A 15,653-nucleotide genomic window follows, 5' to 3' on the forward strand; every position below is an offset into this window, starting at 1 on the left:
AAGAAGTTTAGATCAGACCTTGTGTTATCAGCACAATCATATCTATAGCTGAATGCCATAACTGATAAGTCTAGTGTCTGGAAAATGGGCTGTTTACTTGATCTCCTATCAGTGTTTTTACTGTTGTTTTGTAAACTGCAGACAGCACTGCATTTCTCTCTCCAAAAGGTTTATCAAAAACCTGGAAAAAATACAAATAAAATGTCTATTATTGTATCACCTGTTTAAATTCATGTTTATTGGTTCTTCCCCTAATTATTCTTGTACTGAATATGTACCTGGAGCTTTTTATGCCAACTGAAATTTTAAAAAGCACTACAAAAATATCTGTAAGAAAAAAATAATGGACTCAGTAAGATTTCAGTTGAGCTCATTTAGCTTTATCCATAAAGACTGATTTTTTTTAAGTGGCTTAGACTATGTAGTGACTTTTGATCAAAATATTTCATTAAAAACATGATTGCAATCAGGTTATCAAAGATACTTTGTGAGTGTTGTATTGTAGCTTTAGATTTAAATTCACAATAAATTATAATGAGTCCATTTGCTTTTGCTTTTTTTTTTTTTTTTTTTTTTTTTTGATTTATGTTGATCAAGCTGTGCTTCAGACCCTTGTCTCCTCTTCCTAGCTCTCCACTTCAGCCAGCTCTCTATTGTTGATAGTAAGAATTGTAATGTCAAGAAAATCTTGTTTTCTGCTACTGTTGTGTCCATACTTGGTGGTGAGGACACAAGAATCCTGCCCAGATGGCTCCGACTGCAATTAGGGCACAGAGTGCTTAATTCTAAGACATCTCCTGTTCTGAATAAACTATTTCTCTGTTCAATCCAAAATTTCAAGAGTAGCCTCATAAACACAAGCATGGTCATGTAAGGTCATAAATTTCCAAAGAGCGAGTCTGTATGCTCAGCTCTTACTGATCCTCTGCTGTTAACTCACCATAGAAACAAACTATGCTGAAAAGCTTCATGATATGCAGTTTATGAGAACATGGTGTTATTTGAAATGTGGCAAGGTGTTAGACATCACAGTAATCCAAACTTGGCATACTTTCACAGGAACCACACAATCAAATAAAATAGGGCTAGAAGATGCTTGTAAAGATCTTCTGTGTCCCAGAGCACAATCATTGCTCTTAACTGTTTCTGAAGGTGCTTCTTAAACAGGTCCAGTGACAAGGGTTTTGCAGTCACTACACAATTTGTTGTACTCCACTGTCCCTACCACTTGAAAGTTTTCTCTTAAATTTAATCAAATCTCCCTGAATTCAGTCTAAGGCTGTTCTTGCTTGTCCTACTCGTGGAATGCAGTTAATTCATTCTGTGTAGAAACTTGCCGAAGACAGTTATTGCTTTAGGTTTGGGGTGTTGTTTTTGTTTTGTTTTGTTTTGGGTTTTTGTGTGTGTGTGTTGTTTGTTTTTTTTTTTCCTGCTTTTATGGTCAGATTTCTGCTATCCCATGGGTTGAATTTTCTCATTGTGATCATTATTACTGCTCTTCTCCGGTCACTGGTCAGATGGTCCACCTCTTTGAAACATTCTGCCCCAAAGATGGGTACAGGTCACTAGCTGAGCCTTAAGAAAGTTGAATAAAGTGGAAAAAAAATGAGTTTTCTATATGACACTTCTGTTTATATGTCCCAGTTTTATTTTATCATAATAACGTGACAGTACTGATTTATGTCTTTAATGCAAGTCGTTCATCATAGATACATATATTAAATTTGAGATTTCTTTAAACTATGTCCTTGTAAGAACTGAATGTCAGTAATTAGATCTATTAACATATTTTAAAAGAAACTTCAGATGTATAATATCTAATGTGAAACCGAGCCATGAACTTTGTTCTCCACTGATTATCAAATGGATATTTCAGTAGTGGCTGTTGTGCCTTCCTCCCATAAGCAAATGCCTGATATGACCGTCTTGGTAATAATTCCTATTGTAGTTGCAATCTCACTCATATCTCTGGATATGGATTTGTAAGGGCAGTGGTAAATCAAATCAGTTATTGTTCAAATAGCTGGAGCACTTTCTCTTTGATAAATATGTAATTCCTCGCATTTTGATTGGCTGCGTGAGGTTGCTTCATATAATTACTGTAACTTTCTTTGTAAGACAGAAAGAAAGTTTCTAGCTCACAGGCCATCCCGATAGCAGTCTATCGGGATGAAGAATCTGTGCTTATGATGCTTTGTGTTGGCACTCCTTTACCAGTCACTGTGCAGAATGTTGTTTAATTTAAAATAACTTGTAAAGATGGAGATACTTATTTCTGCCTTGTAAATGGCTAAGGCTCTTCTAGTGTTTAAGTATTGTTTTGGCATCTGTTTTTCACGTGTTATTTTACCTCTCTTTATCATTCAGCAAAACTAATCAGTCCTCACATCTGTCCTCTCAAATTTTAGGTTCTATGCTAGGAATCTTGCTATGGGCCAGAAAAAAATGTTTGCGTGCATGTTTCCTTTTGTTTTATATCTGTCTCACCTTTTGGTTTAGTTTATATCTGGATGATGTTTCTTTTTAATCATTTGCTTAATAATCTCCATGCTGATTTCATTGTCTTTAATTTCTGAATTTCCCTTTCAGATTTCAGATATCAGATAAAACCACTGCCTTCTAACAGCCTAACGCTATAATGCTTCCCTTGATACTATGTTTCTTTCTCCTCCCACATTTGCTCTGCATTTTGATTTTAGTACAAATGGGACCATTCTTGCTTTCATTTGCATCAGTTCCTTTCCTATTTATAAATTATCAAACCATCTATTATTCTACCTAAGCCAACACTACTTTGTTTCAGACTGCTTTAATTGAAAGTAGGCTTCACAGCTAGTAAGTGAATGCCTACAATGGACAGACTTGAAAGAAGGTCTTTTTTTAACCAACTCCTTTCAGATCAAGGATACATACACATTTGTACCATATATATGTACTATTATATAAACGTATAATAATTTTAAGGATCTTTTTATTTCTGGATTCACACATGGGATATCTGCATTGATTGTTCTTTTCCCTGCACACTTAAATAGCTTTTACTTATCTGCTAGATGATTTTTATGTGAAATAGTTCAGACCAGTTTTCATGCACTGCCATTGCCACATTCTGTTAATGTAAAACTAAGAGATCAGCTCTTCTGTTTAGCTATTGCATGTCCCAGTTTTCTAACAATATGGAAGAAAATAGCAGTGGCAGGATGTTTGTGAGCTTGTGGCACCGGTCTTTGATGTGTGCACTGTTTCTGTTTTTATTCCATTAATTCAGTTAGTCACCATGTAATGTAAGTAGTAGGAATGAAGTAAGGTAGATTGCCCGCTCATGTGTTTACCAAAGGAAAGTTAAGTTCAGGCATGTGGGATGAAAGAAAGGAGATTGTCGGGTTGGAGCACAACTTTGGTCCTGTGGGCCCCTGTGTCTCCTAACCCTTGATATTTGCATTCTTTGGGTGGTCTGAGCTTTGGAGATGGCATTTGGGTTTGCTGTCATGAACCATGTTATGTGTGGTCTGACATGTAGCACTAATGTCCAATGCAGATTGATGTCTACAGGGAAGACCCCTGCTAATGCCACCAGGAGTTTAAGCAAGCTACTATTATGGGTGTTTTGCTTGTAGTTCTTGGAAAAATGAAAGAGTTCATTCTGAAACAGTGTTTAGTAGCCATTAAATTGGGTTATATAGAGAGAAGCTAAATTTGCTTTATAAAATGAAATATGTTAGCTGCTACGTTATTAGTGCCCTGTATTTATTTAGCATCCTTCACATGGGGAAAAAGTAAGACACTAAACAAAAAAAAATTGCCAAAACAATTAGAGTGAAAAAAATCTGGTAATTAACTATTATTTTTCACAAAACTAGTCTAATTACGAATCAGTCATGGTAAAATGAAAGGTCAATAACTACAGATGCATAATTTCTCTCTGATAGATTGCTGTTTGAAAATAGGTTTATGACAATTATGTGATTAATTTCCTTTTATTAAACAGCATTATGAGACTTCATGTTGCATTCATCAGTTTATTACTGCTACTTTTTCTCTTCAGTTGCAAATTAATCCTGGATAACATCAGGGCAGAACAGAAGCTCAGGTACATTGAGGATCTCTTCTTCTAGTGTTGTTTGTATTGCAGGGAAGACCACAAATCAGAATCAAAATCAGAGCTTCAGTATACTGAAACTGGCAGTATCATCCTAACAAAACAAACCAAAACCAAAAAACAGAATTAAAAAAATAAATTAAAAAAACGACAAAGAAAATGCGGGCCAGATCTAGTTAAATTCTTGTGTTTCTAAAATGAGGCACATGACTACATAAGTTAAATTGTGATCTAGAAAATCTTTCCCTACTTGCAACCTAACCTTTGAAGTGCTCTGCCTTTTTATCTTGAAATTCCCCAGGCATGAAGAGTTGCTGTCCTCAACAAACACAGAATTTCCCCAGCCTTGGAAAATCTGAGAAGCCTGGAGATCCAGGAACCAGGCATTCATTTGCACAAATTATTGTAGTGTCAATGCAGTAGATGTTTTCAAGCATATTCAGTGTTAGCTTAACCACACCCTGTAAGGTTGGGCTCAGCACAGCACTCAGTGGCAACCAACATTTTTTGGGGAAAGAGTTGAAGAAGGTCAGTTGTATTCTGTCTTATCTAGCAGCTTGGTGATAGGAGTTTGTTGGGGTGGTAATACAATGTCCAAGGCTATTGCTTCTTCTTCTTGAGCATGATTTAGTTTCAAACATTTTGGTCTCTTACAGGTTTGTGTTCTACTAAGCAAGGCTGCAAGGCACCCTGCAGTTTAGCTGCTGAAATTGCACATGTTGCCCATGGGGGTTGTCTGCAGCTGCTAACCTAGATGCAGAAGACAGACAGATCTTTTTTGTTTTGAGTGTTTGCATTCTTTGATGTTGGGTTAATTGAGCGAAATCCTTCTTAGTGACTATCTAGATTTCCTAGACAATGTATTGCTTAAGGTGGGTGCCAACCCTCTTAGCTATCTGGGACATCATGTCTACTTCTATAGGAAGACACTGTAATAATTGTGCAGTCTACCACTCCTAAGTGAAATCAGGTTGGTTATGTGGCTTGGATTTTAGTTACATACAGGTTTTCCTTGATTTCATGGTCTCTCCGGTGTGGCACATTTGTCCTCAGCCAATTGGCTTTATCTTCTTTGTATAGCTTAGAGACAAAGCGTTGTTGTTCACTAAGGGAAATGAGGTTGTCTTGGGGTGAATGGGAGTTTGCTTTTCCTGTCAAGTCTCCTGAAGATACTGCTGTTGGAAGGGAATTGGATCATCTTAAATTCAAGATTCTTTCAATAGTGTTAAATGCTTTGCTACTCCATTTGGAAAGATTATAAGCTGCCATGCTGAGTGGCTGTGATATTCATTAGAAAACTTCCTGGGAAAATAGAGTCAGCAAGAGACAAAGATTTAGTAGTATCATTTGAGTGCTATTATGGAGCACTGAACAGTGTTGTTCTTCTGTCACCATCTTTAGAGGATCTTGTGTAACTGTGGGTAATTCTAGGCTTCTTGTTCAGAACCAGCTGGGGAGTGGACCCACATCAGGGTGTAAAGGGGCAGAGCTTCTCCTGGTTTCTAAAATAAATATAGCTATGTAATCATTTGGTTAACTTGTTATTCAACCAGTGCAGAGTAGTCTGTTGGCCTTAAATACAGCTTAGCATATTGATACGTTCCAGTTGCATAGTGCTACCAGTGAGATAACTCTCGTTTGACATATTCAGCCATTTGGAAACTTATTTTATGTTCAGAAACTTATTTTATGTTCAACAGGAATGTTAGGGCATGCAATGATTTGAAAAATAAAACAGGGATTTGGAGTTAGAAAAAGAAAATAATCTGGTTGTCTTCTGGTAAGTTTTTTGGTTCTGGTTATCTGCAAAGTATACACCTCTTGTCAGTATAAATAGGGAGTGCCTGTCTAAACATTCTTGTTTCGCCTGTTCCACATAATAGTTTCTTGTATCATATTTCTTTTGACCTCGCTATCTGAAACCAATTACAGGAGATCCATTTGGGCTGCATCTATTTTCATAAGAAGCCCAGGCAGCAGTGTTTTTCTCAGAGATGAATATCAACATCAAATATGCTTCTGAGTGCTTTGTTATTTATGTTTCAGAGAGATTTTGTAGCCTTCAGCTCTCAAGAATGTGTCACGCTGTGCTGTTTATACATTGACGATATTAATGGGCGTAGATGTCATTTTTCATTTTAACGTCTCAAATGCAACAGGCTGATAGGTTAAACATTCCTGTTTTTAAAGGAAAGATATGAGTGACATCTGTTTCCTAAAAATATACATAATTTACCTTTTAAAAAACAAAGTAATAACTTTATCATCTTTTACTTAGTGACAATTTTCACTTTATTAAAATGATAAAACTTTAAAAATTATTTTAGGGTATGCTTAAATTAAATAAAAGGGCTTGGAATTCAAAATTAAAGCAAGTTGTATCTCATAGTATTATCGCCAACAAATTGCAAAATATACTGCAATTTATCAACTTTAATAGGGTGAGTTATATGCAATTAATTTCATTTTTGTTCTGCTTACGTTTTAGCTATGCCAAAACTGCACAGTAAATATTAAGAAGTAGTGTTCCCAATAAATATTTTACTAGAAGACACAGTGACTTCTGGAAACCATATGCCCAAATTTCCTGCTTATACAGCCATTACTTAAAGCATTATAATGATTTTCATTTGCATTATTAAAGTAATTTCTAATCCTCAGTTCTTTTTATTGCTTTTGTCTACATAGACTTTTTTGTATAGTTTTACTAATTTAGATAACTTAATTAAGGAAAAGTGCCTACTAAATTTGAAACAAATGTTATTGGAAACTAGATACGATTTTGACTACCTTAGAATCCATTCTTGCTGCTGTTAACTTGAGGTAGGACTCAACATAATTTTATCTGCCAGATTTATAAACATCTGTTAGTTTGTCTTCACTGAACTGTTTTTAGACCACAAGTTATTATCAAATTAGTTCACAGAAATTTATAAATTATACATGAGATTCAGTGTTTACTTGAAGTGTATATGTTAAACTATGAATTTTGAAAGACACTTTCAAGTTGTCAGTTTGTTTTGCAAAGATTTAATAGCAGCAAATGAATTCGTAGAACTGAATGTTTTATAGTCTCATAATCTACATTTATGAATAATGTCAGTAACAATCCTTTGAAATTAACAGTGTGTTTCTGAGAGGTTGTTTATTGAGTAGCAAAATCTAAAGTTAAGCAGCACATTGGGAGGAAAAAGCACCATATGACAAATGCTATAAGAACAAAGGCTGACAGTGATTTCTCCTTATGAGTTTTAAATCATCTCTGATCTCTTGAAATTGTTTTCTGTTCTTCTTCTATCTCCTGTGTTTACAATAATCTAAACCGCCACAATAAGATCACTGAAGTATTCAGGTAGTCATCATTTGTAAGACATTCTGTATTAAAAGATAAGCCTTTGCTCCTTTAAAGATATCTGAATCAGCACATATGAATCAAAGTAGTTTAAGTAGTAGAGCCTCTTATGCAAACATGTCTTGTTGTGCTACCTTGCTTTTTCATAAAGTGTGACTCTTTTTGTAGTTAGTGGTAGGAAGTCATGCTTTCTTAGGCTGATTCCACAGGAGTATGCTAGCCACAATTTGAAATTATACCGTCTAGCTTAAATCTAAACTGCAGCATACTATAATTCTCTAATTTTCAGGTAACTGTAAATGTACAGCTTTACCAGATGCTTGTTTTATTATATTGACATGAGTTGACTTTGCTGCTAAGGAAAATGAGGACACTGAAACAACTCGCTGAGGGTTCCAGTTATTTGCAAGTATACATCAGCATTATATCATTGAAATTTCTTTTCCAGGCTGTGTAATGAATTTTCTGTAACCACCACAAATAAAAAAAAAATATTTATGTTTTTTCCCATTTTCTGTAACTCCAGATCTCGTCTCTGGTTCTTGTAGCCGTGAGGTTGGTTTTCTTGTACAGTCTCCATGAATTCAAGAGTGCAGTAGTTCTCTTGCTTCCATTCAAGTTTCCCCTTCAGAGATCTCTAAAGATTGGGAAGGATTATAGATTTGCCATAGATTTTCTGTTCATGCATTTAATCCATGTTTTGTGCTTAAACCACTGTAAGATGTTGGGACCAAATCCTAGTGCCCCTGAAATCAACAGATATATTTATCTCTGATCTCAGACAGAGCAGGATTGTCCTTTAGGGTCTGCTCAAGAACTGAGTGCAGAAGAGATTATGCTATTCACATAGGAAACAGGGCATCCAGTGGTTCCTTGGTAACAAAATATTTCAAGTGCACTTTGAAATATGTTAACTTTTATTTATTTTTGGCAGTGAGAAGCTAGTTCTGTGTGTCTTGTTGCTTAGGTTCAGAGGAATGTATAGTCTTTGTAAAGCTGACCTGTAATTACTTGAGAATCTGATGAAACAATACAGGGATTGTTGTGGGAATGTCTCCAAATGTTAAAAGTCTGCTCTGCAAACTTCGTACCAGAGCCTTCTATGGGGAGACGAATCAATGTTGTTAGGAGATGGTGCTAGTGCATTCAGTTTGTTTACTTTGGTTTTCTATGTCTGCCTGCCTTCTCAGAAAACTTGCTTGGAGCCAGACTGTAGCAGCCCTCTCTCTGTCTTTTCATAATTGATCAGGGGATGACTGCCTTCCCTGAGGGTTAAGACGTGGCAACTTTTTCTGTTTGCTCAGCATCTCAATGCAGTAGTTCAAACATTGTTCACACCAGCTGGCAGTGTAATGCCATATGCACATCTTGTCAAAGCAACTGTTGTCATGGATACTAGAAACTATCTTAAAAACCAGCTCATTTGAGTCTAATCAAAACTGTACCTTTCTTTATCAGTTGAGAATCTTTATTATTTTAGGGAAGATTGATCAAATGGCATTTATTGAAGTATATTCCATCTACAGTATGTTTTCATAACATAGATAATAGCATGATGTATTTTAAAGCTGTAACTGCTATTTACTGATTTTTTTTTTAAGGGTGAAACAAAAAGAGTTCTCCAGGTAGTTTCAGTGGAGTCTTTTGAATTGGGTTTATTTTGCTTTGGATTCTTAATAAATACCACTTTATAACACTTGGCATTTTAAAAATAATTTTATAGGGAAAAATAATTCAGATTAGCCTTCTTCGGGTAAGTGGAATGTTTGTTTACATTTCATATGTTTAACTGTATTTTACTGAGTTAGAATGGAAACAAAAAATAAATGAAAACATTTTCTATTTTGACTGGGATACTGTCATCCCCAAGCCTGATCTGGTTGGTTGAGTAGTAATTTCTTTGTTCTCAGATTTTCCTAAGAATGCAAATGAAAACCACTCATTTTTATTTGGCATTAAAACTGCACTTTTTTTTTTTTTTTTTTTTTTTTTTTTTTTTTTGTCAAAGGAGAGGTTTCTCCTTGAATTGTAAGTAAAAAAGTGGTTTTAATCTTCAATGAATATCCTTATTAATTCACTTTCAAGATAATCTGATGTTGATTTGTCAAATTTAATTACAGCTTCCGGTAACACTTGAAGTCTACTTGCTTTTACTTCAAAATTGTAATATGAAAATGCAAATTGAATGATAATTTGCAAGGGAGTGGGCATTTTAGTTGAACACTCAAAGACAAGTTCCTTGTGGAAATGAGGCTATTGATGCAGTTTATGATTTTTCCTCTTCAAGCACTTCAAACAAATTAACTTTATTTCCTGCAGGATTTCATGTACATCCATAAATACTAGTGAAGTCCTATATATTTTTTTTAATGTTTTAAGTAAAAACCAAACTGAAGTCTGAAATCTAGCAAATACAAATCAAATAGGAGGAGATTGTATTTGTTGAATTGGACTTCTACCTAACATCAGCAATGAGTAACTCATCTCTTTCTAGGAACTGGTGGAAATTACTTACTTTTTTTTTACTTTTAGGCACTCCAGGCAGCAAGGCAGCTGCTTTTACAGCAACAGACAAGTGGACTGAAATCTCCTAAGGGCAGTGATAAACAGAGACCGCTGCAGGTTAGTGAAGTATCCTTGCTTTTGGGGCCTTACTCTCAGGGAAGAGCACTGTGCTTGCTCACACGAGGTGTGTTTGTGGATGCCTGTGCTTTAATGCTGTATATGTGCACACTGACATACAGGAGGTTACAGGCTTGCATGCTGGCGACTTCTCATTCACATAGAAAATCCATTATAAATTGCAAAAGCCTTTTGTGCCTATAGATGCTTAAAAGGTCTAAGACCAAATCTGAGCTCAGTAGCTATGGTATAAATTAATTCTTTATAGACAAGCTGCAGAATTGGTGTGTGATTTTTATACATACATGGATTAAATTGTAAAAATGTTAAGCCTGAGAGTAAAGCAGTATCCAGGGGGGGGGAAAAAAAAAAAAAAAAAAAAAAAAAAAAAAAAAAAAAAAAAAAAAAAAAAAAGCTAAGTAACTCACTGATATTATATCTAAGTGAGAGACAGAAAAGTGCTCAGAAACTACTAACACAACTGGATGAAATGATGAAAGAGCTGCTTCTGCCATTTTAGGAAAACATATGTCATAGAGTTTCACACTGGGATGCTGTTGGGCTTCAGATTGTGTTCAGGTGAATACGTCTTCAGTTATTTAATATTTATTTTAAATGCATTATTAGTAAAACTATAGCAATTAATTTTTGAAAAAATTTATCTGGTTTGGGGGTGTTTTTTTGAGGTTTTAGTTCATTTACTGCTAATTTAGAATTCCATATGAAATTACATTCTGCTGACAAAACCGGCTCTCTAATTGCATGTAGACCAAATATGAGTGTTTAACTGCTGAATTACAGACTGTTGCAGACAAAAGATGTACATGAGAGATGATTTTATTTTGTTCAGGAAACAAAAAATATAGCTCTTACCATTCTCTTCCTCACATCTATTTTTCTGGGTGAGCCTTTATCCTCTTGGGACTTCCCCTGTTTTCTGATGGAATAGGGTGTTTTTATCTCATTTTTAGCTTTTGTCATGCATAATGGAGGGCCTCAGGCACCAGAATTTATCGTCTTCTCCACCAGTGAAATGTTGTGAAATTTGATCACTTGTGCAGTTTTTATATGTAATTCACATTGTCTCCTTTTCTTTGTGGAACTTCATGGAGCAATGTTGGACACAGCAAACAGTTCCACATTACACATCAGCTCTCTTCAAATAGACTTTAAAAGTTGTATTTATTTGCTCAGAAACAAACAAGAACTTAGGAAAATTACTAAAAAAAATGGAAAAAAAGAAAACATGTCAAGTTGGCATCCTGTCATACTGTAGTTGTAGGCCAGTCCAGAGGTGTAAGAGTCCTGGGACCATCTCAGCTTTCCATTCTTTGCCCTTAACTTTGCTTTGTATTAAATATCTTCTAGGCTGAAAGCACAGAGGAAGAATAGTCATAAAGGCATCAGTTTATGAACTACTTAGTTTTTTAAAGTTTTTAGAAGTCAAATTGGTGATCTTGAAGGGTTGAATCACGGAGGTGATTGATTTAATGAATACTGTGAAAGTAGTTTATTCTGCCAGCTCGTCATTCCAAAAGATAACATGGTCTGTACTAGGAGTGTACAAGGTCCGTTTAGCCCTGTGTCCTGTCTCTAAACTGGCCAACACCAGACTCGAAGGGAAGTATATGAAACAGATAAAAATAGTGATATTTTCCCAGTATATGTTTCGCAGTGAAGTTAGATTAATTTAATCCTCCAACTAGTAAACTGGAGCAGTTCAGGAGCTACTGATTTCTGTGTTAAAATTCTCCGCCCATTTGGAAACCTCCTTTTCAAGGCTGAAGAGGTGTGGAGGTACACTGTTTGTGGCAGGCATCAACAAAAAGAGCGAAAACCATGTTTGGAGACAGTCATACACATAACCCAGAGGATGATGAGATGTGGAGAGGGAGTCTTGTTCTTCCCTACTTCCAAAGCACTAACCCTGGTCTGATGCCTGTTAAATGCTATGGAATGGTGCATTGTAGAGACATCCTGTATTATGTGTTTACCAGGAAGAGTCAGTACTTCATGAGTCACACTTGTGAGGCAGGGAGAAAAAAATAAAGCATATGATTTTCTTTTCAGAACTGTTACATGCTTCCTAAAGCCAAGATTACTGCTTATGTTTCCAACTTCTCTTTTCATGATCAGTATGTACGCAGTGCCTCTTATTAGCCTTGGACACTTCATTTGATTCATTTTTAAATGAGAGGAAAATGGAATTTGCTCCCAGACTTTGGTTTATGTGTCAAATACTGTATAAATTCAGGTATGAGTACAAACTTCATTTTAATTTTCTTCTTTAGTGAAAAGGATGTATAAAGGTTTTGAAAATGAGTCCTTGGAGGTTTTCTATTTGTCTTTTACTGTTACTACAGAGCTGTTCATTGTTCATTATGTAGTGGAAATTCACATTTTGAGCATCGTGATGCCTGTTTGACCAAATATGAGTCATAAAATTGTGCAGTATTATTATTTTATTAAGCCAAAATTAATGGTAACTTTAGCCAAAATCTCCTAGCAGTAGGAATTGCTAAATTCATATAAGCAATTTGAGGTTTATAAGACAAAAATACTTGTGCTTGTGTTTGTGCTTAAAGAAACAGACTTCTCCCAATATTTTAAAATATTTTAATACTAGTGTATTTCTAATTTCCTCTACTTTCAGAGTAATTTACTAATCTGGCAACTGGAGATATGTTAGAACTGACTTATAAATCTGGTAAAAACCTAATAAAACTTTTAAAGCTAGCTCACACATCTGCAGGCAGATGTGGGTGTTAGGTAAGCCTTGCCATTGCATCTCTCATGCATTCAATATTTTGATGTAAACTATTCTATTGTTCCATGTGCCAAAGAAGGAACAAAATTATATTGATTTTAGTGACCATCTTTCTGTATTTGATGGACTTGTGGGGGAAAGTAGCATGTGGTGTTTTTATATATGTTCTCTCTGTTATTCCATAATGCGTCAAGTATTTCAGTGACTTACAGCACCTACTAGCTAATCAGCAAGTTGAAAGCTTATTGAAGAAACCTTCAAATTTGTGTCCTCAACTTTGCAAAAACAGGGTGTTGGGTAAGTTGCCATGTTCTACTGTGCTTTGCAGAGGGGATGGTTTTAGAGAACCATTGGGATTTTCCTAGAAGAATTTGAGTGTCTTTTGTGTCCTTCTCATTAAAAACCTTTTAAAATTTACTGCTAGCTCTGTGATCTGTTGTAAAAGAGGAATGTTGTATTGGCAAATGTTATTGGTTTAGTTTTTAATGCAAAAGGTACCCTTATCTAGCAGTTATGCTATATTTTCAGAGAGAGGAGGTTTATATTCAGATTATGAGTTAACAAAATACCTGCAAAAATTACAATTTTAGATAGATGCTTATCTTGAGCTACTATTACTTTCTTATTTACATTTTTCTGGGTTTCAGACTGCAGATGGCATAACGATTAGCATGTCTTATGCAAAACAGGAGAAAAACATCCCATCTGACAACTTGAGTACCAATTGTAGTAGTGATTTTACTTTCATGTGTAGATACCGGAATAAATGTATTTGAAACATGTATATATGCCATTCATTACACTGATGCATCAATTGAATGGGTCCAATCAGTACATACATTGATTAATGACATATTGCAGAACAGCTAAGGAGGGTTTGTGATGAAGTTGAGGATGTTAACCTGCATATGATGAGATAATAGCATTTACTTTCTTACTGTGCATCCTGATAAACATTGCGGTAGTAAGATTAAGATTTCTCTAGTACTGGTTTTTGTTTCAGAATATTTTTCTTTTCTGAAGAAGCTTTGACTGTGGTAATCCATGGTGAGGTGAGCTGATTGCTTTTACGGATTTCACTCCCTGTCACCACATTTCCATAGTAGGCATAACAGGGAAAATGTCACTTTGGCTCTTAGAACCTGTAGATCATTCTCCTGTGGCAGAAAGTCACTGTCCTTACAGCCACTGAAGATCCTGGGGTCATCTAGCCTGAATTTAAAACTGGCAGCTTTATTGTTCCTGTTACACTTACAGTCATGAGCAAGACTTGTGGTTCTTCAAGAATGGTGCAGAGCACAAGCATAATCCAAAGGTAAATGCTGTCAATTTGCTGCCATTGGTGGGTGTTCGTGTACAGCATTGCAATTATTTCCCTTCCACATAGACAAATCTTGGTGATTAGACTGGTATGTCCATGACACATATACTATTGTTGGCTCCATAAGGTAGTGATTGGATAGCTAGTTGTAATTTTACTTGTTTGCTGTAAAAGCTATGAAGAGCCTAGCTTATTTCTACTCCCTGTAATGTCTGTAGAGAAGTAGTTTATTTTTTATGAAGTCAGACTTTGAACTTTATCTCAATTAGAATAAATAGGTTATTATCTTCAATCCCATGAGTTAATACATCTACAATGATTTGTTTAGCTGTTTTTTCCTTCATGCTAGGAGATTTCTTGTTTCAATATCAGTACTAATGCATTCTGTATGAGGATGGCATGTCAGGAAATTATGACTCCTGGAATCAAAGGGTTAAGCTCAGTGTGTACCAAGCCTGTTGTATAAATATCATGCTGTATGGAGTGTTGAGTTGTTAAGGTAAGCTTTGTTTATTTAGCATGAGCACTTTACTGAAGTGTAATCATTTGGTAAAATTTGGGAAAAGTAAGTATACATTTAAGTTTAATTACTTAATGTGTATTGCATTAGTGCATGGTATCAGAAGAACCACTTTTTTTAAAGACATGTAAAATGCAAAAATTTATCATGAAAAGATATTCATAGTCTCTTTTAACCTACTCTCCTTGCTTTACTCTCTCCTAGTTTGGTCATCTCCCTTTGGATCTTCATGTGGGTCTGAATTTAAAATTCATTGCACATAATAAATAAGCAAACATATCATTAATATTGTAACTTTTAGTTACTTTTTTAAGCATACATAAGGAGCTGATGAGAGATAAGAAATTGGGAATGTGGAGAAAAAGAAGCAAAACCCACTGCTTTTTAAATTATATCCTCTAACTTAACGTACACTGACTGCAACCGTGCATGTGTAATGTCAGTAAAAAAATCCCCAGTTTAAAAACAGCAAAAAGAATGTTATGGATGTAACTTAGAGTTTTCTTTGCATTACATTCAACAAAAATAGAAACAAATCTAACTGGTCTAAAACTGTCTTTCTAAAAACTGCGTGTTACATATTTCTGTTTTTCTAATGCGTGCTGCTGAGCATAGATTGTAGGAGGATTTTGTACATGCTAGAAAGCACTGATTTAGAAAGATGCAAATGCCTAATATATAGTGTAAGAGGAGAGCAGTGATAAACAGTCTTCTTCTCTCTCGAGTATAATCCTTGAGGAAATGTGTGGCCTACATATAAGCAAACATTGAGGCTTGGGGTAAATTAAATTTGGAAGATATCTGCTGGAAAATTGTAAGTCCCATTTTCCCTTGCAAGTCTGTTAGGAGGAATATGCAGTTATCCTCTAAGGTGCAGGAATTTACATCCGTGATACCCACTCTAAAGACAAGGATAACCCCAAGAGTTGGCAAAAAGGCAAGGAGTTATTTTTAGGTAAGGTTGGGGGGGGT

At 35.4% G+C, this 15,653-nt stretch overlaps 1 protein-coding gene across 1 annotated transcript in view; it reads left to right on the forward strand.

Annotated features, from left to right (window-relative positions):
• FOXP2 (forkhead box P2) overlaps positions 1 to 15,653 on the forward strand; it is a 373,136-nt gene that overhangs the window by 235,253 nt on the left and 122,230 nt on the right. The window contains exon 5 of the mRNA XM_026868109.1: positions 9,984 to 10,073. Coding sequence (XP_026723910.1) covers positions 9,984 to 10,073 — 90 coding nt within the window. The remainder of the gene's footprint in view (positions 1 to 9,983; positions 10,074 to 15,653) is intronic.

The sequence above is a fragment of the Athene cunicularia genome, assembly GCF_003259725.1.
Source record: "Athene cunicularia isolate RWA chromosome 1 unlocalized genomic scaffold, athCun1 chr1_part2, whole genome shotgun sequence".
NCBI classification, from domain to species: domain Eukaryota; kingdom Metazoa; phylum Chordata; class Aves; order Strigiformes; family Strigidae; genus Athene; species Athene cunicularia.